We start from the raw sequence: 27,785 nt of genomic DNA, 5'->3' as shown, positions 1-27,785 counted from the left end.
GAGGCAGCGAGCGCCAGTTGTCACCCGACAGCCGCAAGAGAAAGACGCGGGCCTAGCTCGACGTGTTCTCTTTACAAACTTGACGCGAACAGCTTTTACGAAACAACTTCCTTTTGCAAATTCGAAAAAGGAATACATTTTTCTGAAAGAGTGTTCTTCTTTGTGGACAGTGTCAAGTGCATAGTGATGTTAATAGAACTTTCGGATCGTGTGTTTGGTATTTTGGACGTCCGTTGATGGATTCCGTGGAGGGGATGGAGCGGGACCGGCTGGTGGAGCAGGTGGTGCTGCTGGCGCTGTACCTGGTCTCCACGGCGGGGAACTCCCTGGCTCTGCTCGTGTTCTGCCGACGACCTGGACTCAGGACTATTTCTAACCGGTAAGTTCTCAAATCAAGTTTCCAAGTTTATGTTTGGAATCTTCCACGACCCCTCGGATGCAGTTCATATCGCCGTACAAACAATTTGTGTTTTCGTTTCCTTCGTCGGATAATATTTTATGTAAGTCATTCATTGACGTCGTTTCGTTGTGGTCTAGGTGTTGGTAACTTGAAACATTTGCAAAGCTGTTAAATATCTTTGTTAGGTTCGGAATTTTAGAAGCTTTGGTAATTCCTAATGTAGCAGCTTTTACGACCGACACTGAAATACTTATGTAGAGACCTGATATTAATAGCCATCAAACTAAGTTCGTTTCGTGTTTAAAACAGGATGTTATTAATTAAGTAAGAGGATTGCAAGCGGACGCCCTTGACTCGGCTCTTCACGCAAAACTTAATACCCACTTTGTATGGATCTATCTGATTGTGAGCTCTACCTGCGACTTGCAGAAACTGCACACTTAAATACTGGAATCAAACATCCAAGTTTGAAGATCCAGCTGGCTTCTAATATAATTTACAAGATCTACGTCTTTCACCTTCCATCAAATTATCCAACCGACCCTCAATTTTACCATTCTTACTTATTTTATGACTGGTCTTATAAAAATACACACAAAATCTTCTTGAATCACCAATAAAAAAGAAAAATGAAGCAATCATTCCCAAAAAATTCCAAGACAAAGTTATATATTCGGGAAACAAAATATATGAAATATATTCGAAAACAAAAATGACCTTGCAGCGGTAGGAGGTTATCGTCACGGTTCCAGATTATTTAAAAAGTTTTTTTGTGCGACATCCCTCCCCTCCCCTCCCCGCCCCGCCCCGGGCAGCCCGCCAACACCCGCCTCATGCAGCTATTAGTAGCTGACAGTTCGTCTACCTGCCCCGCTATTAGCTGCACAAACTGCTCTTCTCATCCGAAATCTATGATTTATGGCCCCGTACCCTCGACATTACTAGCATTTCTATCATTCACATTTCTAAACATTGCTCAAACTCCACTATTACCAATATCAATATCATTAGTAAAAGTCTATTGTAATGAGAAGCCCGGCCTTGCGTCAATTGTTTTTTTCTGTACGTCATCACATTATATTCATTCACTTTCGGCTGGTGCAATCAGAGTTTCGTGAAAGAACGAAGGTCGGACCATCGCTTGATCCCAGACTAAAGAAACCGACTAAATTGGAACACAAAACGTTAACGGTAGTTGAAATCATGCGGCGAATTGCAACTGCAAAAACTCCACCTCTCTACTTACAATTTAAAATTCACACGCTAACGGTGACTCCGAATGTTCCATGCTCAAAATATTCCCATTTAAATTGACTCCATTAACTGTGCGCTATTCATTGTTATCTAACTGTCATTGTATTAAGTAAAGGTTCAAAGATCTTTCAGACCCTTTTAATTAAAATCATTTACACACCACCATAATTTATATACACATAAATTGATTCTGAGACATATAAATAAGAATCTTAAAGAGAAACTAGGTACTTACACAAATTCAAGAGCTACATTTCTTAAAATTACATTAATGATGAATTCTTGATGACTTTATTTATACTTACGGAACAACTCGTGCAACAAACGGACAAATATATGTTTAAAGTCATTTATGTCACACTATTATGTACATACACGCATTAGTGTTGAAATTGAAGAAAGTACATAATTGTCGCTATTGATTTTTTCATTCTCGTCTGTAGAATTACTGTAATTGTCATTGTCAAGTGGTTTCATTGGAAACACAAGTGATTCGAGTCGTCGACGGCAACTCGACTCTGTTTATTATCGAATATCAACCTCCAGCTGGCTCGTCGTCGCTCGGCGAAACAATTAGTTCCGATAACAGAGTGTAGCATCATCAGTTTTTACGAAAATTCTGCTTATACTCTACTGTGTTTACAGACGACAGACTTTTGAGTAATTTTGGGAGTAAATGACACAATTTAAATCAAATAAGCCGCACCTCTACAAGGCTACGTAAATACGTATACTTGTTACTATAATAGGAGAAAACGCAAACACGTGGTACAAAGCATATAAACAAGAGAGTAAAGAGCAGCTTAGTGCGTCTATCGGCAAAACGAGGTCCCTGACCCATTAATTTCCAGTTATCAGCGCATTCTGTGCACTATCTGTCCAGCAGTGGAGCTCTCCGCTCATTGAGGCAGAGTTCAGGCGTGAGTCACGCCGCGACCTCCGTAAGTCAATTGTTGCTGGCACGCCAAATTGCTATTTGAACTTCCCAATTTGGTGATGCGATTGTTCTTAATTTTTAGTTTCCATCGGCACTAATTGGCAATATGTTCGAATCTCAATCCATTACTGCAACAACCACCTATTACCAATGACTATACTTCTGTGTGTTACAGACATTATGGTTGATAATTTAAAAAAAGTTGTAGCTCAGTTTGATGCTATGGTCGGCCATAGCGCTGTTTTCAGCAATTCCAAAAAAACGATAACTACCGCCAAACTTGATCGTCATGTAGACCAGCATTGCGTCATAGAACAGCAATGACAATGCAGATGCGTCATTTCAAATTTGAACAGATGTTTTAAGCGCAAAATTTGATATGAGCATATAAAGTTCACGTTACCGTGGTCAATACGCAGAAATTAAATGTTTTCACTTCATACATGAACTAGACTTATAAAATCTCTGCTGAAGTATGTACTTTTTTTAAGTAAGAGCCTAACTAGTGTTTGAAGTAGGAATAATTTCCAGGAAATGCTGACATAATGACCAAAAACTTGTAGTTTTCCGATACAAGTCGGATCTGGGATTAGGATAACAAGTCATGTGTTATTTTGGTGTGAAATTTCGTACTTTGGTGTTTATAACTGTTTCACGATTTCGTAATAATAAAGGAACTAACTTTACAGTCACATTTATTTTTAGAGCTTTATAAAAGCCAAGTGAAAAGTTTGCAGGAAAATAATGACTTTTTTATTACAAAAGTCTAGAAGGTTCTTTCTCTTGCAAAACCGGAAGACAAATAAAAATATAAAAAAATCCTTCTGTAATTTAATTATTTTATATCTGTAATACCTACCATGTAATAAGTACATACTGTTGTATAGAAACATTTTAACAGAGATAAATTATCAATAGTTCAGACTCCGATTGAAAGCAAAAAGAAGAACTTAAGTAAAAGTAAGTACTTTATCTTCAGTATATAAACCTTACACGTGACCACCTTAATGTAATACGGTAATAAGTATTATATCTTCACGTTTGAACTGTAATGTTTTCACAAATAATCTAAGATAGTGGTCGAGCGCGCGCGGAGCACGTCCGAGACCCGCAGACCACACTCGTGGACATGAAGGGAACAATATGTCATCAAGAGAAGAAAACGACATATAAAAGGCCTTCATCAAAAATTAGAAATTTGCAAAAAGCTGTCAAGAGGCTGCCAAAAACATGTTCATTTCCGTCAAACTCCCGTTAAACGTGGTGGATTAACTTTATGGTCCTGAAGTTTTCGTAAATCATTGTTTGTAAAAGTTGTAGCTGTAGATAATCTAGAGTGCGTATGTATGCGTTCTAAAACTTCTACTCGAGTGTAGAAAAATTTGGGGGAAAGGACTTTATGCGTATAACCGTAGAGTTGATACTTCCATCACTTCCTTGAAAAAAATTAGTTGTAAGCTCTTTTGACACCTCTGTAGAAGGCGGCCAAGTACAAGTTGCGAAATGCTACCAACTTGACTCACACACCCATTTACTGTGAACATTTCAAATCTAACAAGAGAAAATATATAAAAACAGATTTTTCAGCAGAAATCTTCAAGATAACAGGAAATTCTTAAATTAATTTCAACTACGTACTGTAGTAGGATAATCATATTTTCGTGAACGAATTACTAATAGACAAAATTGTTAGTAGTTTGTAATTTTGTAACCTTCAATGCACTATAAAAGTTTATTAATTTCCTGATCGCAAGTACGAGCTATAAAACCCATTAAAAAAATAGGTCAGTGGATTACAAATGTGCTCCATCGTACCAGGAGATTATGAGTGAAGTGATAACTATATTATTGGCTTTTTGCATGTACCTTGACAAAGACATTGTGCAGGCGCGCCGAACGAACCAAACTGATTGGTATGTGTGTCAAGATCGATTCATCTGTTGGCTTTATCTCTAGTGCTATAGAGGTGATATTCGTTCAATGAACCGTTGTTTGGGGCTATTATTTTATCTCAATTGCTAACTTTTTGTTTCTCGAACCGTTTAACAGATATTCACGCATCTACGAGTAGGTTCAATAAATGTAGGTGATGATCGCTCCACGTCCAGAAATGAGGGTAGGCTCCTGACCCGCGGGACGTGTAGATAACCGAACTACTGTTATCTCTATCACTGGACTTGCCACTCGAGATATTTTTATTCACTTTTTTATCTGTCTACGTGTTGAATACTTATATTGTTATTTGTTGATTCATTATCTCTGACCCAGAGATGCCAAAAGGTAATTGACATTTTAGCTAGTATTTAATCAGTCTGCAGATTACTTAGTGATTTCATAAAAAATCATGGATTGTATTATAATATTTAATTAATTCATTTGAATCCGTCCGTAACTATTAATCATTCTGAAACTTATTTTTTTTTGAAAATATAACGACGGCTTGTTTTTTGTTAGTCGAACTCTTTAGTGGCGACAACTTAAAAGTGGATTTAAGTTGTAATTTCTAAATGCAACGTTGAGAGACTGTGAAATGTGTTTATGTATTTAAATGTTTTAAGTGCATGCCTCAAGTTGGGCAACATTCGATATCAGTAAATGGGTTTTCACTATTTCACCTTCCGCTCCACACAATCTTAATGACTTTACATTTCCCTACAATATCGGTAAACGAACATTATATACAGTCGAAATAATGGAAAAGCAGCGAGTAGCCTCGTTCAACTTACGGGGACATCACATGCTATTTGACATTAAAGTAAATGTAGTTACGAAATTATATGTATTATCATATTATGTATTATTTTCATCGATAAAATAGAACCTTATGGGTGAATTTCCCGCGGCCAAAAATTGCGTGGCATCAATGAAATCGGTACTAAAGAACCAAGTTATAATTTTCTAATATTTTTTTCCGGTTAAGTGAAATAGTTATCTATGTGTAGCACTAAATATTTTTTTAATAGGATTAATGGATATTTTTAAAAAAAATATTAAACCCCCAAATCTTTCATTGCCGTGTCTGTCCCCACGTTACCACGTTTTGTATTATTCTTCATTGATGAAAAAATATTGAGTATTGATAGTTAAACTTAGTTTCATTTGATACATTAATAGTTAAAGTATTGTCACGGAATACATTTATTGAAATATATAAAGAATATAACGAACGGTAAGTGAAAATTCATGTGTCCCAAAACTTGTGTTCATTGCCGTGTCCTAAACGTGATCAAGGCTATTGTTTTACCTATGAACTTGGGTGCCCCCCTCAGTGCGCTAATCGTTTCTTACAAGTGTCGCCTAACTGCTCGACGTGGAAGGAGGTACATCGGTGCCCGCGTTTTTGCACATATATGAAATGGGTGGCAAATGGTCTTGTGAGTGCGTGTTTGTTACGATAACGATGCAAATGTTTTTTAAATCTATATTCAGAAAATGATTAATGGCGGTCTGTGCCATCGGACGCCGAACTATTGATAGATTGTACTGAGACAAGGAGGGCGGCGCGGCGGGGGCCTGCTGCTGCCTCACATATTCCACTAAGAGTGTGAGTCTATTAAAGACAGTCCCAAATAAATCGCAATCTGTCATTTTCCATTTAGACCTCAAATATAAAAGACGTTTTCAAATCGTCGCGTTTAAAAAACGTTTCTGAGACCATCGCAGGAATGAATCCCATTTTACAGCTGCATTATGGTTACACTACTGTGTTTGTGACATGAAAATCTAAGCTCTGATGACTAAATCTGTCGATTCAGCAGAAGGACTGATAGATTTGCAACAACGACCCGTGATGGTAATACGACTTGTGTGAATTCAATATTCCGAGATTATAATCGACCAGAATGTAGTCTGCGTCAGTTTGACAAATGAATGAACGAAGTCGCAACTTTCAAAAGTTCACAACAACAATCGGTGCAACTTTCTCACAGAGAATTCATACAATTCTATTAGCTATTGTATTGAGTATACGTGTGTATGAACGTGGCAGACACATATTTCTTTCTTACATAAGAAACTGGAACATTCCATTTGCACATTTAAAAAAAAAAAAAAAAAAAAAAAATTACATTTAACTAACCGAAAAAAATATTTTTATGCTTGAATGAATGTGTTTTGAAAATATGACGTCACTAATTTTCATATAAGTACCTGCTTTAACATACGTGTGTAAATATATCACCAAAAATCTATACTTATATAAAAATGTTGTGTTTCACATGAAAATAATTGTGATTTCTTTGAACTTCGACCTGCAGCTCTGAAAGTGGCACATTACCGTAGAGCTTAAGTGCTACTATGTATGTAAATAATGTACATGTATGTATTTTTATATACTCACAGTGTATTCATTAAGCGATACGGTTCATTATGTATCTGGCGCATAAGAAAGTAAATAAATTTATACTGAGACAGGCAATGTAAAAGTTTCTATCTGTATGCCTTTACAAAAATAACGCACACCGGTGTTTTTGACTTTAAAAAAGTCTTAAAAATTATAGATACTGCTGCTGAAAAATTTAACAGAAAATGTTACTGAATAATTACTATCTTCAATAAACAAGTCCAGGACGTTAGCATCGAACAATATCAATATTCTTGTTTGAAAACCAATCATTTCCGCTGCATTCACATGCAAAGTTCCACTGAAATATATAAAGTACAGAAGCTGAAGAAACCATCGTACGTAGACCCCTGAATAAACAAGCTCACTCAGTGAAATGAACCAGGTCCTCAGAGAGCCGGAGACCACGACCCCTGGTGGAGGGTCACTAAACAAGTGCACTCACTGTGCCAAACATTCTGTCAAGGAATGTGTTTCATAATCTCGTTTCGGACACTTTAATTATTGTGTATTTAAAATATATAGAGAGTTTACTAAACTTAAGGTAAACAGCTTTCGAATGATATCCAAGAATACTTACCATCAATTATTTCAAAAGGATCCTATAAATATTATAAGTCAATGCTTACCATTATAGGTACTATTTGTACCATAGAGTTTGTTTGGCCTGAAATGTTCATCAATCAGGAACCATAGTTCCCTATAGTTTCCTATAGGTATTGCAATAGCAATGTCTGCCACTTGGCGAGGTGGTCCCAAATCACGCGAGCCACAGTCATGCTTATCTACATTTTCGCAATTATTAGATGAAACATCGGATTACTTTCAAGCATCGAAGTTGAAGCAATTTGTGTTTCTTGAAATGCGTAAAATCTAATGATTGCGAGTAATGACATCACTTCATGTTTCATAATGTTGAGGTGGTCTGGACTGGCTGACAAGCTGTATAAACTTTTTATTGTAGTTTTAATTGAATATTTACTTACTTACATTTTTTGGCAATATGTTTAATACATTTTCCAAACGTGTACGAAAGAGTAATTTAAATTATAAAGCTATACCTATGTTTTAATTTTTAATTAATGTAAAATTCGTATTTTTTAAACGTTTTATGCAAGAAAACTAGTCGTAATAATATAAGATGGCGACCGTTTTCCGCGTGACATTGATATTATAAATGCATCATCATTTGGCCTAATCGAGTGTTTTTTGCGTTTTATCCGTGAGAATCAAATACAAAGGCATTATTATAGTGATTCTCGATACTCGCCGCCATTACACTTAGTAATCATTCGTCTTTATACTGTCATCGGCTTCTATTTTTATCATAATCGGAGTTTAAAATAATAGAATAAATCTGCGCTTATAGGCCGATATTGATGAAAAAACTCTTGATTACAAATAATAACTTATAACATCCTTATTTTCATTTGTTTAACATAATTTGAAGCAGCCATCATCTCGAAAATATTCCGTAAACTGACATTATAATAAAGGGCTTGCAACCAGCAAACCGCCAATTATTGACAGCAAAAAAGGCTGAAAAGATGATCCTTTTTTGCAATAATAACTGCTGAAATGGTGCATTTAATTGTGTGGAACGGGCGAGGTCTGCGGCTCACGCTAGGCCTGCCCTTGGGCGGCTGCGGTGGAGGCTCCGCTGACCTATTTCAGACACTGCAGGCTGAAGCCACCTCGCCCTGACACCAGCAGGGGCACCTGTCTTCAGGTTGTATCCGTCTGTTTCTGTACAACTAATGACAGCCTGATGATGATGAATGCTGGAGGTCCCGCGCGGTAACCCCCTTCCCTTTGCCTGAATCTTTGTGCTAAAGTCTACAATATAGGAGCAGTAAAGAAGCTCTGCCTACCCCCTCAGAGATTAGGCGTCCGTGTTTATGTTAGTGGTGCTGAGCGGATGTTTGAGCCACACGAGTTATAACAACGCGATAAACGGAGCTGCACCAGCTACAGATTACATACATGCCGATGAAGGAATGCAAATCATGAGTACACTTTGGCTATTTCTTCACATACTATACAACTGTAGTTTTAGGTAATATTTTTAAAACTTTATTTAAAAATTTAAATGACTAATTGCTTTGCTTAGGTTGAACGTATAATAATAATAAGATTCTCCAATAATAAGAGCTCCTAGTCCCGGTAAACGCTGCTGACATACAAAAACAAATGAAGAAAAGTTATAAAATATCCTGCTTTTAATTGCAAAATAATTATGTTTAATGTAGGTCAGTCATAATCATAATATTGTTAGTAGGCACCTATCATAAGTACGGTTTGCTCTTTGAGCCTTGAATATTAATAAAAATTAGTATAATTGTCGGCGGCTCGTGGGTGAATTTTCAAATAATAAAATTCATTTACCTTATTATTATCTAAATATTATGTACGATTTTCAATGTTCAACTATGTACAGGATAAACTATTAAAGAACTACACATACCGGGAAAGTCCATTAGAGTTTTATCTATTTTCCCCGACTTAGTACAATGCAACTGATGGCACGATGAAGTGTATGACTGTACCATGTAAATTATAAATAAACACATTCCCCGACATAACCGCCCTTCCCATTATAACTACCGGGCCACACATAAGCAAATATAGATTGAGGATTATCCAGGATTTTGATCCTGCCATACCTACTTACTAGGAGACAGGCGAGTTTCGTAATATAGGTTACAACAAGCTAGCTTATTTTATGTATTTAATTCAGATTTTTGGGTCAGCTCTTGCAATAAATCGTAAGGCCTACCACTTTCTCACACTTGTGAAATGTGTCGTCGCCGTATTTACATACAATCAGTTCACCGTCCTTTGTCCGCGCGCGGGCGCGTGATCGCGACCACTGGAATATAATATACTTGTACCTAGTACCTACCTAGGTACATCCTGCAATACGACGATGGGTACCCACATCCTATATGTATCCTTGTTTCAAATACTTATTAGATTTATTTAAAAGTCAGTTGTGCAGATAGCAGTGGCTCGATTACACCCACAGACATGTCCACACGCGGCAACCTTCACCGATGTTCATGTTGGACAATCCCCACAAAGAACCATCGTGCACAGAATACTGAGACCAAAAACCATTTAATTCCGACGTTTGACGAACGACGAGTGTATTTTTATTCTATTCAAAGAGGCTGAAGTCATCGTTCGATCAACAAAGAGGTTCGAATTTGAATTCGGAAAAACCTTTTTCCTCCGCCTCCTCACAATGCCCCAAAAAGAGGAAGATCTCAGATAGCCTCTACGACTTTAAAAGATTCGAATCGATCTCATTTCAAATTCAAAACTGTGTTCGAAATATTAATTTTATGCGTATGTATTGCGAAATGATTGTAGGTACTTAAAAGCTCATGAGACGGTCTAAACTTACGGTCTTATTCATAAAAAAACCTTAAAGTAGGTTTACTGAGCTCAATAGTTACGGAACACATTAAGCCTATTTGAGGTTTCGTAAAAATCTCTATTCATAATAGTTCCGTAAACCTTCAGTAACTATAGTGATGCTAATAGATTTCACAGACCAAACATTTTGACATTTACCCTATTAAGTTGCCGGTCCGACGAAACCATAAACAAAAATAGCGAAAACTTTCATTCATTTATCAATCTCTATTATCTATGTTAGCCACGGCGCGGACCTGCGTGAAGTTAGCAGCCTAAAGTTAGCAGCCTTTGAATACCCGACCAAATTAAGATGGTCACTTCAGTCATTGCATACTTTATCAATTAAAACACGTAAAAAGCCCCAAAAACATTGGAATTATAATGCTAGGTATTTATATAAACACTAAAATATGTTCTAAAATAAATAAATTCAAAAAAATACGACGTTTACTTACTGACGCTCTTGTTGGTTAATGGATATTTTGTATGGGGGCACCAAGATGCTATAGACCTGCCCGCATCTCACCTGGTTTATTATGTGTGTTGTGTCATTAGAAAACACTGACAGAAGTTTCATCAACATTGAAACGGGATAGCAGGTGTCCAGGAGCCACTTTCTGACGGATTTTGGGTGAAAAATTTACAATATTTCACGAATATTCAAGTTTGCAGGTGGAGCCTGAACAGGTACAGCTGCAAATGATAGTTCATATGAAAGGTATTATTAATACCTAGAAACCGTTTTCAGCAATTTCAGATTAAATGACTTTTGGTGACTCTACAAGGTGAAAATCAAAAAATAAAACTCAGCAGCCCAAGATTAACATTTTGTATGGCGGCACCAAGATGCTATAGACCTGCCCGCATCTCACCTGGTTTATTATGTGTGTTGAGTCATTAGAAAATACTGAAAGAAGTTTAATCAACATTGAAACGGTATAGCAGGTGTCCAGGAGCCACTTTCTGACAGATTTTGGGTGAAAAATTGACAATATTTCACGAATATTCAAGTTTGCAGGTGGAACCTGAAGAGATTCAGCTGCAAATGATAGTTCATATGAAAGGTATTATTAATACCTAGAAACGGTTTTCAGCATTTTCAGATTGAATGACTTTTGGTGAATATTCAAGGAAAAAACCGAAAAATAAAACTTAGCAGCCCAAGATTAACATTTTGTATGGGGGCACCAAGATGCTATAGACCTGCCCGCATCTCACTTGGTTTATTATGTGAATTGTGTCATAAGAAAACACTGACAGAAGTTTCATTAACATTGAAACGGGATAGCAGGTGTCCAGGAACCACTTTCTGACGGATTTTGGGTGAAAAATTTACAATATTTCACGAATATTCAAGTTTGCAGGTGGAGCCTGAAGAGGTACAGCTGCAAATGATAGTTCACTTGAAAGGTATTATTAAAACCTAGAAACAGTTTTCAGCAATTTCAGAATAAATGACTTTTGGTGAATATTCAAGGTGAAAACCAAAAAATAAAACTTAGCAGCCCAAGATTAACATTTTGTATGGGGGCACCAAGATGCTATAGACCTGCCCGCATCTCACCTGGTTTATAATGTGTGTTGTGTCATTAGAAAACACTGACAGAAGTTTCATCAACATTGAAACGGTATAGCAGGTGTCCAGGAGCCACTTTCTGACGGATTTTGGGTGAAAAATTTACAATATTTTTATTATACACCTGCTATCCCGTTTCAATGTTGATGAAACTTCTGTCAGTGTTTTCTAATGACACAACACACATAATAAACCAGGTGAGATGCGGGCAGGTCTATAGCATCTTGGTGCCCCCATACAAAATGTTAATCTTGGGCTGCTAAGTTTTATTTTTCGGTTTTTACCTTGAATATTCACCAAAAGTCATTTAATCTGAAAATGCTGAAAACCGTTTCTAGGTATTAATTATACCTTTCATATGAACTATCATTTGCAGCTGAATCTCTTCAGGTTCCACCTGCAAACTTGAATATTCGTGAAATATTGTCAATTTTTCACCCAAAATCTGTCAGAAAGTGGCTCCTGGACACCTGCTTTACCGTTTCAATGTTGATGAAACTTCTGTCAGTATTTTCTAATGACACAACACACATAATAAACCAGGTGAGATGCGGGCAGGTCTATAGCATCTTGGTGCCGCCATACAAAATGTTAATCTTGGGCTGCTAAGTTTTATTTTTTGATTTTCACCTTGTAGAGTCACCAAAAGTCATTTAATCTGAAATTGCTGAAAATCATTTCTGTGTATTAATAATACCTTTCATATGAACTATCATTTGCAGCTGTACCTGTTCAGGCTCCACCTGCAAACTGGAATATTCGTGAAATATTGTAAATTTTTCACCCAAAATCCGTCAGATAATGGCTCCTGGACACCTGCTATCCCGTTTCAATGTTGATGAAACTTCTGTCAGTATTTTCTAATGACACACCACACATAATTAACCAGGTGAGATGCGGGCAGGTCTATAGCATCTTGGTGCCCCCATACAAAATGTTAATCTTGGGCTGCTAAGTTTTATTTTTTGATTTTCACCTTGAAGAGTCACCAAAAGTCTCTTAATCTGAAATTGCTGAAAATCATTTCTATGTATTAATAAAACCTTTCATATGAACTATCATTTGCAGCTGAATCTCTACAGGCTCCACCTGCAAACTTGAATACTCGTGAAAAATTTAAAAATTTTCACCCAAAATCCGTCAGAAATTGGCTCCTGGACACCTGCTATACCGTTTTAATGTTGATGAAACTTCTGTCAGTGTTTTCTAATGACACAACACACATAATAAACCAGGTGAGATGCGGGCAGGTCTATAGCATCTTGGTGCCCCCATACAAAATGTTAATCTTGGGCTGCTAAGTTTTATTTTTTGGTTTTCACCTTGAATATTCACCAAAAGTCATTTAATCTGAAATTGCTGAAAACCATTTCTAGGTATTAATAATTTCTTTCATATGAACCATAATTTGCAGCTGAATCTCTTCAGGTTCCACCTGCAAACTTGAATATTCGTGAAATATTGTAAATTTTTCACCCAAAATCTGTCAGAAAGTGGCTCCTGGACACCTGCTATACCGTTTCAATGTTGATGAAACTTCTGTCAGTATTTTCTAATGACACAACACACATAATAAACCAGGTGAGATGCGGGCAGGTCTATAGCATCTTGGTGCCGCCATACAAAATGTTAATCTTGGGCTGCTAAGTTTTATTTTTTGATTTTCACCTTGAATATTCACCAAAAGTCATTTAATCTGAAATTGCTGAAAATTGTTTCTAGGTATTAATAATACCTTTCATATGAACTATCATTTGCAGCTGAATCTCTTCAGGTTCCACCTGCAAACTTGAATATTCGTGAAATATTGTCAATTTTTCACCCAAAATCTGTCGGAAAGTGGCTCCTGGACACCTGCTATACCGTTTCAATGTTGATGAAACTTCTGTCAGTATTTTCTAATGACACACCACACATAATAAACCAGGTGAGATGCGGGCAGGTCTATAGCATCTTGGTGCCCCCATACAAAATGTTAATCTTGGGCTGCTAAGTTTTATTTTTTGATTTTCACCTTGAAGAGTCACCAAAAGTCATTTAATCCGAAATTGCTGAAAACAATTTCTATTTATTAATAATTTCTTTCATATGAACTATCATTTGCAGCTGTACCTGTTCAAGCTCCACCTGCAAACTGGAATATTCGTGAAATATTGTAAATTTTTCACCCAAAATCCGTCAGAAAGTGGCTCCTGGACACTTGCTATCCCGTTTCAATGTTGATGAAACTTCTGTCAGTGTTTTTTAATGACACAACACATATAATAAACCAGGTGAGATGCGGGCAGGTCTATAGCATCTTGGTGCCCCCATACAAAATGTTAATCTTGGGCTGCTAAGTTTTATTTTTTGGTTTTCACCTTGAATATTCACCAAAAGTCATTTAATCTGAAATTGCTGAAAATCGTTTCTAGGTATTTATAATACCTTTCATATGAACTATCATTTGCAGCTGTACCTGTTTAGGCTCCACCTGCAAACTTGAATATTCGTGAAATATTGTAAATTTTTCACCCAAAATCCGTCAGAAAGTGGCTCCTGGACACCTGCTATCCCGTTTGAATGTTGATGAAACTTCTGTCAGTGTTTTCTAATAACACAACACACATAATAAACCAGGTGAGATGCGGGCTGGTCTATAGCATCTTGGTGCCCCCATACAAAATGTTAATCTTGGGCTGCTAAGTTTTATTTTTTGGTTTTCACCTTGAATATTCACCAAAAGTTATTTAATCTGAAATTGCTGAAAACCATTTCTAGGTATTAATAATACCTTTCATATGAACTATCATTTGCAGCTAAATCTCATCAGGTTCCACCTACAAACTTGAATATTCGTGAAATATTGTCAATTTTTCACCCAAAATCTGTCAGAAAGTGGCTCCTGGACACCTGCTATACCGTTTCAATGTTGATGAAACTTCTGTCAGTATTTTCTAATGACACACCACACATAATAAACCAGATGAGATGCGGGCAGGTCTATAGCATCTTGGTGCCCCCATACAAAATGTTAATCTTGGGCTGCTAAGTTTTATTTTTTGGTTTTCACCTTGAATATTCACCAAAAGTCATTTAATCTGAAATTGCTGAAAACCGTTTCTAGGTATTAATAATACCTTTCATATGAAAGGTAGTATTAGATACTAGATAGATACTAGATATTCAGATGAGCTAGGTAGGTTAAAGAAAAGGGGGGGGTATCGCGAAGTCAAAACTAAGTATGGTTTATAAATGAGACAATCACATTACATTTTGAATCCAAAAATCGTTAGCAAAACAAGTTCGCGATAGGGGCCCAGAGGCATTTGAAAAATTTAATCAAGTGGAGTAGAGTGCAGAGAAGAAAACTGTTTATTTTTAGAAATTGCAATTAAGTAGGTACTTTACTTACACATCGTGGTTAAAGTAGGCCGTGGGTCGAGTGTTGTGAGGCTTCTCCGGAGTGGCCTATTATGTCCACCAATAGACAAAATAGGGTCATTGTGTCGACATTTCGTAAGTGGAATTTCTTCATGACTCATGAGTGTAAAAGAAGATGTAATAGTCCATACCTGTCCAGACACCGAGTAGCAGAGCATCAGGACGACCTGCAGAGGCAGCGTGGCCTTGTAGGCGCGGTGGGTCCAATAGCGATGAGCGCCGCCCGTCACGCCAAACCCGCCCAGCCAACCCATCACCCAGCCTGCGGAGAGAGAGGTAGTTTAGGTTAGCAAGAGAGATGGAAATGACTTTTACATGTTCAAAACAAACAAAACCAACAAGGGATTAGTTGTTGACTTTTGACACATATGTCAAGAATTCAACTGAATCTCTTCAGGTTCCACCTGCAAACTTGAATATTCGTGAAATATTGACAATTTTTCACCCAAAATCTGTCAGAAAGTGGCTCCTGGACACCTGCTGTACCGTTTCAATGTTGATGAAACTTCTGTCAGTGTTTTCTAATGACACAACACACATAATAAACCAGGTGAGATGCGGGCAGGTCTATAGCATCTTGGTGCCCCCATACAAAATATCCATTAACCAACAAGAGCGTCAGTAAGTAAACGTCGTATTTTTTTGAATTTATTTATTTTAGAACATATTTTAGTGTTTATATAAATACCTAGCATTATTATTCCAATGTTTTTGGGGCTTTTTACGTGTTTTAATTGATAAAGTATGCAATGACTGAAGTGACCATCTTAATTTGGTCGGGTATTCAAAGGCTGCTAACTTTAGGCTGCTAACTTCACACACCTACGGCGCGGCACTTAAAAAAGTTTACGTTGGCTTAAAGGCGCAGTTGGCCAAGCCAAAACCCACAAAAAAAAAAAAAAATTTTTACGTTACCATGGCAACTTATTTTCAGCAAATATTAACTCACAACAAATGTCAAATCGTCAATAAAGCAGAACAGCTGTTGACCGGCCGCCATGTTTTTGTACAAGAGGAGGCTTACGGAAGGTGTATAGTAGGGTCCAGCCAACTTTAGCATATCAAGGTTTTACGAATCAGTTGGAGAGTTCTTTAGCGCTATTGATCGTTTATGAATAAAGTTTTTTTGACATTTGCTTATAGCAGGCCTATAGGTCTTCCGTAACTTTTTATGAATAAGACCGTTAGATTCTGTAGCAAAGTTATGTTGAACTTCGGTCTACGGCACGATGTTAACCAAAAATTACACTTTTTAAGTGTTAATTGTTGAGCGGAAGTGTTCGCTTCAGGTGTAGAGCAGTGAATGCTCATTGTTCCGCACTGTTTGGAGAACCCGCTCGTTCTCACTATCCACACACTTGCGGAAAGTTTAGCCGACGCGTGAAGTGACGTCCGACCCACACTTGCTACGTGAGATATCGCCTATTATTAATTATCTATTCTGATCAGAGTGCAGTCTACTTGCCAACTACAAACAGTTGCACACACGTATTGTATTGTATTCTATGACCCTACGGAATAACTAACCTAATTGTATATTTTACACGGAAAGTAAACGTTATTTGGGTAATGAACTTGTAATGTTTGGCCTTGCACAATTTAATGTGCATTTTATAAATTAAAGTAACTTTCAACATATTTTCGATGTTATACTGCTCTGTCTGCTAATAAGCAAAGTTTGATTATTTCAATTACTTATTGAAAGTTACTTGGTGTATCAAAACATATTGTATGGTCTTAAGAACGTCGCAGGATGTTAAACAATAAACATAACGCTACCTACTTCCGGATAAAAAAGAAACATTTTTAAAATTGGATTTCCGTGAAGGTTTTATCATTCAGTTTGAGATAACCAGGCATATTATTACACTTTCTATAACGATTAAGATAGTAAACTAATAATAAATTAATTGTTTGTCCTTTACCTTTAAAAGTTACCAGTTCCTTTCCGCATTTCCTGCTGTGTATAGTTGGAGTAAAAGTAAAGTTTGAGTAAAAGTAGCCCCCCGCCGCCGCCGCCGCCGCCGCCGGGGGCTCCCCTCGCCTCGGCATTCGGCTGTAGCATTGAAGCCGCTTTATCTCTCGTCCGCAAATAAAGCACGACTCTAGAGCACACAGCTGACCGAGCCGCGGATTATCTACAAAGTTATTAAGATCCAATGTAAAGGTGTAATATAAAACAATTCTATTTAATTACGATGTTGTTCTTGAAAAGTATTACATAATGCTATGAATGAGGCGAGGCTGCGGGCGGCTCTGCTTTGTCTGTGCTCGGTGATCAATGTCAATGCCGGTCGTGTGTGTATTAGTTTTTACAACTATAATATGTCCACACGCCGTTTTGACTCATTACCTTCACGAGCCTTAACGAACACAGTCGTCTTATGTTTATGGTATAGATGACGATAACCAGATATTAATAAACGGGGACCAACGTTGGCACATTTTAAAAAATTCTAAAAACTTCGGTTAATGCTTTACTGAAGAAAAATATTACTTAAAGAAGTTGAAGCTGTTTTGCCAGTTTATATGACTTTTTAAGACTATAAAGGTGTTCAATTACTTTGGAGTTCAAAAATTGCATTCTCAAACTTTTAACACCAAAAATATTGGCTGATAAGCACAATAAATGAGTCACCTAGAGAGAGAGAGAGTTAAAACCTAATAGAAACTACAAACCGGTTTAACTTGGAGCTAATGACTGCCACAGTTTAGTTACATGCATAACTCACTGTATATAGGTTCTACTACGTATGTATGTATATAGGCTCTACTCTACTACATAAAACAGCTACAGGTTTATATAGTTATTTAGGCAGACGTTGGTAAAATGCGATTCTTCCCAGTCATGAGTTCTAGATTCCATTCCCGGCACTCTAAAAGTGCCTACTTTTTGGAATAAATATTTAAAAAATATATATCTGCTTCAAGAACAGTGAAGCTCTGTTTAACGGAGCTTTGCAATGAAGACAAACTGGGCCGTGCAACGCGCAGCGAACCTGTTACTTAAATTAATGAAAATTTAAAATTTCCATCGTTTTATCAATTGTGTGCATTCCGGCAACTTAATTATAGACAAATGATAAATAAATTAGTTGTGTTAATGAATAATAAGGAGTGCTCACTTCGCGAATCAGCCTGATGTTTGCATGCGCCGTGTCTGAACCTCTACTTAATTTATAGCATCCTATTCAAATCAATTTATAATGTTGATTATATAATAAAACAATAGCCTCTGATTAGAATGTAGAAGTGTGTTATTCTACACGTGTTATTCACTTTTATTATCCGGTCTTCTTCTTGAATCGTTTCTTCGTTTCGATGTTTGTTACTCATTTAAAGTGTTGTTCTGAGTACTTAACTCGTTATTTTTTTGGAAAAACTTGTTATTTAAAAATAGTCCAATGTTCATTGGTGCGAATAAAACAACCACAAAATGGTTGATATGCCAATGAGCAGTAAAAAACAACAGTACAAAGAAGGTACGTCGCATAAACATTATACCCCCATAACTCTTGAGCTTGAAAGGCATTCTATACAAGATGGTGGTAATTCTGTGTTTACTCCATCAAGCTGCACCCACTCGCGGGTGAGATCACAAAGAAATGTCCGTAATGGACGCGCGAGGCCACTGACAATAGCCACCGCGCCGCGCCTCGGCCCGCGCCAAACATTTGCAAAAAATACACACAATTGAATTGTAAATCTGTGTGGAGTTAAGACCGACTCTACATATTGTATGTTACCTATATAATATTTCATAATATAATACAGTGATCACATGGATTAAGTTCTTCCACTGGGCTTAATCCTGTGAGTAATCAAACGCAACATCTCTCAAAACGCATCACCATCATCAGCACTTTCCTCGTCCACCGCACATCCTCAGCCCTCCTCATTCGTCCACTAGCCGTCGTCGTTGGTCCAGCCGGATGGCGTCCCATAGATACTTCTTCAATGTTTAGGACATTGTTTAAAGTCTTCAAAAGTAGAATACAAATCAGACATTGATTTCTTATTCAAATGTTATAATTACAGCCGATCACATCCTCAATAAAGAGTTGAAATCATTTGTCATAATAACGGAAAACAGTTTAGTTACTCCCACTTGTGGCAGCAAGGACTAGGCTAGACCTGGCTGGAAACCTATCAATTAGGTACCTAATGGCGGTATTAATGCATGTCCTATTGTTTTATATGAGGTGCTTATACCACTTCAAGTATGGCTTAATTAAATTATAATACGTTTTTACTTCCTGAACTGATGCGTCATTCATTTTCTGTCTTCAAACGATTCAACCATTGCTGAATACTGTTAATATCGAAATTAATTAAAGGTACATTGCACGTAGTAAATTAGGACTATAGTTTTTTTGGTTAGTTTTGGTTAAAATATTACTATATAGCTGTTCCCGCGCGCTTCGCTTCGCCTTAAAAAGTTTTCCCGTGGGAATTCCGGGATAAAAAGTAGCCTATGTTCTTTCCCAGGGTCTAGACCGTATATATACCAAATTTCATCCAAATCCGTTCAGTACTTTTGGCGTGAAAGAGTAACAGACAGACAGACAGACAGACAGACAGACACAGTTACTTTCGCATTTATAATATTAGTTAGGATTAGGATGACACTATAAAAATTAAAAAGCAGTGACCGTGTGAATGAATGTTTTCATTCCATGCACGTCATTAGTTTCTGATTGGAGCTCTACGGCTCTCTGTACGTGGAACGGTGACTCAGCAGTATTCACTCCAGTATTGTGTTACCGACAGCCAACGTCCAAAGATCAAGACATGGGATACGTAACTCTTAATAAGTACATAGATAGAGGTATCATTACATAGCTAAACAAAGCTATTAAAGTAAACCTATTTAAATTTGTGTTTCAATCATTAAAGTACGACAGTTAAGTTTCATGTTAGCGTAAATAAATAGTAGAGACTAGATTGGACTCCACCCAAAGTGCAATACAAAATTAACTCTTTCGAACATTCTGCATTGCCTCTTGCGCGAACTTATAAGAACGGTACAGAGTGTAAAGTAGGGCAGCATGTCCCGTACTGCACCTGTACGTATACTTGTACAGTATACATGTATACGGCATGGAAGATCCCTGGCACAGCGGAAGAAACCTCCAGTTGACTCATCATTCGCTCACCCCGAGGTGCCATTCCATTAACCGCGAAGGAAACCCAACCGCAACCAATTAGCCTGATTAGTATGAACAGAGGTGTCTGTGCGGCGCCGGCGTCGCGGATTAGTGGAACCGGGGCCGGGGCTGGCTCGTGGTGCTCAGGTGAGCAGCAGGGCGGCCCAGTTGCCGCAGCTGGCGCGCCGCCAGCCGCCGCTAGCACTGACTCACAGCGTCGCCACGACCTTTTGTTTTTGTTTCATGAACTTTAGAAACGAGGTTACAAGCTCTTAATAGTTTAAATTAATCAAAGTTTGAAACTTAGAATTTATTATTATTATTTAGGTATACTGCGATATATTTTTATTAACCACTAAGAGGAGAAAAACATGCAAAATATTTGAATATGTAAATTGACATCAAATCGTTAAATTAATAATTATGTTTGTGACAAAAATAAAGTGTTTCTGGTGAAAACAATAAATATGCTAAAAAAGCACGTGACAAGTAATAGAGATAAACCGTTAAAATAGAGTAACATTTTAATCGAAATTCATTTTTATTCGTAGGTACTTTGTATGCATAAAATAATTTGATTTTATTCAAAAATATTGCTCGTAAGTTGACTGAATAAGAAAAGTTTTATAACATGTTTTCAATATTGTAATAAGTAAGTAAACTGTTGTTGCCATGATTTATTTGTCTTTACCTCAGTACCTCTGAGGAACGAGCCTTCGGGTCTCCCGAACCGTCTAGCAGCCGTGACGTGGCGCAGTTCTGATCAATATGTTATACAAATATTTCTAATTATAATGTTAACGAAATCTGCGTAGATTGGCAAGCACGTCATCGTCAGACTAATAATTTGGTTATTCAAATTCAATTCAATCAAGTTGACTAAAAGCTGGGGATTCCCCGCTCTTGTTTGGATCAACAAGTTGTGAGGTTTATAAATACATTCATGCACTCCTCTGCAAACGGAAAGTTTTGGAACGACACTTAAGTAAATCAAGTTATTTTTATTATTGAGTCCCGTACAACATGTGCGTATGATGGCAATGTGCGTGTAGCTGCGGGTTGTATTGGTTGTAACTGTATAACTTGTATATAACACACAGACAACACAAGCTCTCAACGACTCTCATCAATCCAGGATATACCGAAATTCGAATATCTTCTAAAATATAAATTTAAATATTCAGATCAAGGTTATATACACGGAAGATGATTGATGCTTCAATTCAATTATATCATAAAAGCTACTTCAGTGAGAATTAAATTGAAATTGGGATATTATTTCTAAGATTTGACACACTTTTTAGCACGTGCGTCCTCTTTCACAGGAATTCTTTTAGTTTAGTGACGAGCTGACTATTGCTCTATCAAAGTAATCTATTTTAGTGTCAAGGTCTATCGTTATTAATGCCGAAATTTTAACCGATTATCATCTATTTCCGTTTTCCTTCAACGAAGATCGCTGATGTCTGTCTCCGGATAGACGTCTGCTCGATAATCATACTTTTAGTAACAGGAAAAAAGCATGCTTTAAATATTTCGTAACAACTAGAACTTTTTTCGACTTAACTGTTGCTCTAAACACAAACATTAGCTTAGTATAATAGGTTCCGCCGCCTCATTAAACGTATCTATCGAGTCAAATCGAGTGGCTAGGAGCAGACGGTGCCGGTTCTTGCAACTAATCGACTTTTTGTCGTCCGCGCATTGCTTAGTCATGAATTCTATAAATAATCCCGGCTTAAGGTTGTGTACCTTTCGGCTCTATACCGGCCAGGTGGACTTATTGGCACAGTATAGAAACAGATGAATATACTATTATAATATCCATTTTATCCATAAAGTGGTAATTTTCAATATTCTTTCGATTTGTGTTGTGTTGACACAGTGCATCGGCGGCGGTGACGGCGCGTGCGGCGGCGGGAGTCACCTCGACATGCATTTTCGACGGCCCCGATGTTTCTACAACCGTTCAATACATTACCAACGCAAATTAGCTACTGAACATTACTTTGTGATACCACACCCGTTCGGCAAGTTTTTAACCTAATGAGTTTTATACTCCTCAACTTTTTAACCTAATGTTTTTACCCGTCGCAATCATTGTTGCCACAGATTAGCAGATGACTCTATGTTGTAGTAAATGTAATTTTAATTCGTTGATAATTTAAATTATCCAGCTCCAACCGGTTTGTTAACTATTGGAATTCGGTTTTAGATATACGAGACGAGGTGGGAGGTTCACGTCCATTCGTTGCAATAACATGTTTATGCATTTCAATATTGTTATCGTTTATCAGTGATTTATTTGAAATAAGTCTAGCTTTTTATACATTGACACTGATTTCCCTAATCCTCTAACAGCATGCCAGTGATATCGTCAAGTGAATCTTCGAAGATGGATCAGGCCGAGCTTTGACCGTTATGTTTATTTAGATGAGATGGCATTTTAAATCCTTTTACGTAGAGTCTGACTCAGATGTTGTCACGATCTCATTCGTGAGTGGCAAGATTTAGATTACTTTGAACTAGGATTGCTTGGGTATACATAAGAACCTACTTGTGTATGGTACGTACTGTAGCGGCGCGTTACCTAGCAACAAGATAATAATGATCAGCGGAGGTTCTAGACTGCGCCTGTCGAGATCTGCCGAAGGTCGCCTGCGCTCCAAGGGCAGCCCCGCATATTATAATTATACTTACATAAGCGAGGAATGCTCTGGAGTTCTGGATCGCCCTTGCTCCATTAATTTGCTAAAAAGGGCTTTAGTTAAAGGTCAGCGCGAGTCAATCCCCAGATTTGTATTGTTTAGTCTTGATTACTCTTGATTGCTTTCATTGTTTCAAAGGCTTAACTAGGACAGAAGGCTCGTTTCTAAGACTTGTAACAAATATATCAAATTAACTAAAACTTGTTGTACTTTGCGGTTAAGAATTTGCAATGTTTTGCAACACAATGGAGATGGCTCAATTTTAATCTAACTACACTAACAACTTACTATAAATATGAGTATCTAATAAATGTATATTACTAATTAACTAAAAGCAGTTCTTCGGAATTATGATGAGCGAAGCTTCAAAATTTTATATTCACAAATTTATAAGTCATTGGTGCTCAGATTTCAGCCCTCTCCGCATCATGGCGTCATCAAGTCGCCATGATCTACGAAATTCTACGCAGCAACATTCAAATAAATTATATTATTATTCGTAGCACGTGGTATTTTATATAACACTGTTTTATTTAAAATAATACTTCTAAATTAAATAAATAAATCAATCAGTTTACGTATAGGTACTTACCTGTAAAGTGGCGCACTAAATCCATGGAAAATGGTTTATTTTGAGCAAACCTGTTTATTATCTATTCAGCATGCTTTATTGAAAGGGTCAAGCTTTTAGGGATATCAAAAATAACTTTTATTTCAAAGAATGCGGTTAGTTCCTTCAGTCTGCAGCGGTGTTGTGTTTTATAATATTTATTGTTTTAAAACAACCTTCCCTTGGCGAGGCAGGTGCGGAGAGTGCAACCATTTATAATCATACATCTACTCTGTGGATTAGTTTACTTTTAATTCTTTTGCGTCAGTAGCGGGAAGGCGAGACGCAGGCTCTTTGTTAAAACATCCGGCGGATTGCGCAACCTCATCATTTTGTTTTAGGAACGAATTTGAACAAAGAATTTGGTTCTTAATAGTATTAATAAAAATTCTTTCATTTGTTTTAAACCAATCCACTACAATTATGTTTACAATGTCATATGAGATTGCAACCGCCAGTCAAATTAATCTTTTGATAATTACATGTTGCACGAATACAGGGTGCTGTGTTATTGCAATAAATCGTAAAGAGACACATGAGCTATGATTAGCACACAATTAACTAACTTTGAATTGACTAGCTTTCAGGAACAGTTAGCTATCATATCACTAAATAAGTATATAAGAAGGACACATTAAAACATAATTTTCATTAATTCAAAATCCGGTAACTGCACTATACAGTTTTTAATCACGCTTACTTTTTACAATGTTGAGAGTGTGAAGGTCGCACTGCTCGTGTTTTGAAATGCATTAATTACAGCTATACGTTCACCCCGTGCGTGTATCTGTCTGTCTGTCTGTGGTGACCTTTCTATCGGTGGTCGTAATGAGCAGAGCCCGGCCGCTTCCTACTTCCCGACTCTACACATTCGCAATAACTGCATACTGAAGACAAAAGAAAATTCATCGCACTAGATTGCATACTTTGTTTGAGTATAAATACATCGATAAATTCATTGTGTTGTTTATGTGATTTGGCTTTCTATAAACTACTGTTGCAACGCCCTGTGTACTAAAGAGACTTGAAGTTATTGAAACAAATTTAATATGGAAATCATTTCATTTATTTCGATAGGTACATATATAAACTGCATACAAAGATCAAGCAGAGATCATATTATAATGAAATTCGATAAATCATATTGAAATGTGACTTGTTAGCAAAAAAGCCGATTCAATTTACATTCTTGATATTGTCAAATTATTTTTGTCTAAGTACTTATTATTATTATTAGATTTTTGTACCAGCGTACTTTTCAAACTCCTCTTTAATTTCTATTTTGTTTAAATATATTCAAAACAGCGTACAGTCAGTAAGAAAAGTGAAACTAACTTTCTTCGTATTTGTGGTACAGTCGCGTTCATTGACCAAGTTAATCGAAATAAATAGCACGTGAATTGATCGCAGCGACGGCGACGCTACGCAACTCCGGCCGTGGCGCAAGTGGCATTGTGGCCGACTGTACCAACCATGGCGCCTAATCTATCCACACATCAACATTTACAGTTGCAACAAAATTGTTATTCCCCATTATAGTATGCCGGTTAGATCTTGCAAAGTTTCTTCTAGAAGTGTCTCTCGCTGTTACTTAGTTTTTCAGTTATTTTTTCGCAACCGGAAGCCGTCACTGTCAGTTTTTTGTGTCCGATAGTGACAGAGTGTTGTTGCCAGTCGCCTCCACTCGTGGCTCGGAGTGGCTCGTGACGCGATGACCACAAATAGAGTATGTTTGCCGTCAGCGCCCTTCTCGAGCGATGCTTGCCGCCGCACCCCGCAGGCTGATGGTTTGTGGGATTCTCGAACTCTCTGAGTAGTCCTTTGACTTTCTCCGACCTCTTTGTGAATGTCAATAGTGAGGTGAGGTGTCGGCGCACGGTACTGCGACAGCCCTGAGGAGTCACTATCTTGTAGCATTTTAAACGTAACAGGTAGCATGAAAGCTCTCGTTTGTTAGTTTATGGTCAAGCTAGCTAGAGTGGCCCCGGGTCGCCATCACTCCTCACTAACGACTGCCCGAAGGTCGCACTCGAGCAAACATCGCCGCTGTCGAACACTTTAATTTGTTTTCATTTCGCACGGAGTGTCCAATTACGCTTGTTAGACAAACTAATCTAAGACATAAATTGTTTTCTGCGACTCTACATTTGCATACGGCGGTGACATGACCCGCGAGATTACTTTCTCTGCTCGTGCTCGTTCCGCCGCGCGCGCCGCGCCGCGCCGCCGAGCCGACCCTGTCTGCTGTGTACTGACCGCGGCGTCTGTTGTTGCAGGTTCGTGATCAACCTGCTGGCCGGCAACGTGGTGACGACGTCGCTGCTGGCGCCCGCGCTGCTGGCGGAGCACGCGGCGGGCGCGGGCGCGGGCGCGTGGCGCGGCGCGGGCGAGGCGGCGGCCGCGGGCTGCTCGCTGGCCGCGCTGCTGGGCGTCACGCTGATCGCGCTGGACCAGCACCACGCCGTCACCGACCCGCTGCGCTGCCACGCGCGCCTGCTGCAGCGCCGGCCCGGCCCGCTGTGCGCCGCCGCGGGGGCCGCCGCCGCCGCCGCCGCCGCCCTGCGCGCCGCCCTAGCCGTGGCCGAGGCGCTGCTGCCGCCCTCGCCGCTGCTGCTTGCGCTGCGGCTGGCCTACTCCGGCGTGTTCCTGCTGGGCGTGCTGGCGCCGGCCGGGCTGGTGTGCGCCGTGTACGCGCGCATCTACCGCGCCGCGCGCCGCGCCGGCCGCCGCGCGCGGGCCAGCGGCGCCAGCGCGCTGCAGCTGCACGAGCCCGCGCCGCCCGACGAGGACGGGCTCACGCTGCGCATCGACGTGCCCGGCGCCGAGGAGCCGCGCTACGGGCCCTTCCTGCTGCCGCCGGAGCGCCCGCGCCGCTGCCCGTCCGTGGCCAGCCTCAAGCACGCGCGGCGCGACGAGCGGCCCGCGCTGCCCGCCGTGAGCTCGGCGCCGCTGCTGGCCGCGCCGCTGCTGCTGCGCCCGCCGGCGCCCGCGTCGCGCATCACCTCCATCCGCTGCCGCATCTCCAACGCGTCCATGTTCCGGTACCGCGAGGAGTCCCGCGCTGCGCGCGTGGGGCTGCTGACGGGCGCGCTGGTGCTGCTGCACGTGCCGCACGCGGCGCTGGGCGTGCTGCGCGCGGCGGGCGCGGCGGGGGGGGTGGGGGAGGCGGCGCGCCTGCCCGCGCTGGCGCTGCTGTTGCTGGGGGCCGCGGCGGCGCCCTTCCTGTTCGCGCTGCGGTCGCGGCGCGTGCAGCGCGAGGCGCGGCGGCTGCTGCTGCCGGAGAAGAGCGCGTGGGAGCGCGGCGCGGCGGCGGCGGCGGACGGGCAGCGCGCGCGCGCGGCGCTGGACCTGCTGCGCACGCTGTCCCCGGGCGAGGAGGCGGGGGGCGCGGGGGCGGCGCCGGGAAACGCGCCCGCGGGGGCCGCGGGGGGCGCGGGGCGCGGCTCCTTCAGCTCGGGCGGCAGCACGCAGCTGTCCTCCGCCTCGGACGAGTGACCGCGCGCCCCGCCCCGCGCCCCGCGCCCCGCGCGCCCCGCACCGCGCCCCACCGCTCTACTCATCTGTGATACTAGGCTAAGCCGCGCCCGCGCGACCGTGAGACTGATCTAGCTCTAAGTTATTTATTAACGTGTCCATATGTACCTTTCCGCTGAGCGGACCACTATTTGTAAAATACCTGATATTATTATGTGTGAATTGAATAAGTATTGATGGTAAAAAAATATAAATTCGCATCGAAATGTAATCTTATTGTTTCATTAGTCTACCTGTACCCCGCCCCACTGACCTGCATCCGTGAGACCCGGCGGAGGCTCCAGCGCCGCACGCAGGCCTCACGTCTCATTGCATCAGAATTAGGTGTAGTTGTAGAGTACTTAGTTACTTACCTACATGACATCTTACAAGCTTCACGAACAAACATTTTAGATTAATGAGTATTCGTTAACTGTTACAGTATGCATCGTGAA

General features: G+C 39.6%; 1 protein-coding gene across 1 annotated transcript; it reads left to right on the top strand.

Annotated features, from left to right (window-relative positions):
- On the top strand, window positions 1-27,562 carry LOC119693836 (D(4) dopamine receptor). The gene is made up of 2 exons (XM_038118571.2): window positions 1-379; window positions 26,094-27,562. Exons 1-2 carry the CDS (start codon window positions 237-239, stop codon window positions 27,310-27,312), a joined length of 1,362 nt encoding a protein of 453 aa, XP_037974499.2. The 5' UTR covers window positions 1-236; the 3' UTR covers window positions 27,313-27,562.
- Window positions 27,563-27,785: the final 223 nt, after the last annotated feature.

The sequence above is a fragment of the Plutella xylostella genome, chromosome 16 (genome assembly GCF_932276165.1).
Source record: "Plutella xylostella chromosome 16, ilPluXylo3.1, whole genome shotgun sequence".
NCBI classification, from domain to species: Eukaryota; Metazoa; Arthropoda; class Insecta; order Lepidoptera; family Plutellidae; genus Plutella; species Plutella xylostella.
The sequence above is the reverse complement of the archived record's forward strand: the minus strand, read 5'-3'. Positions and strand labels throughout refer to the sequence as shown.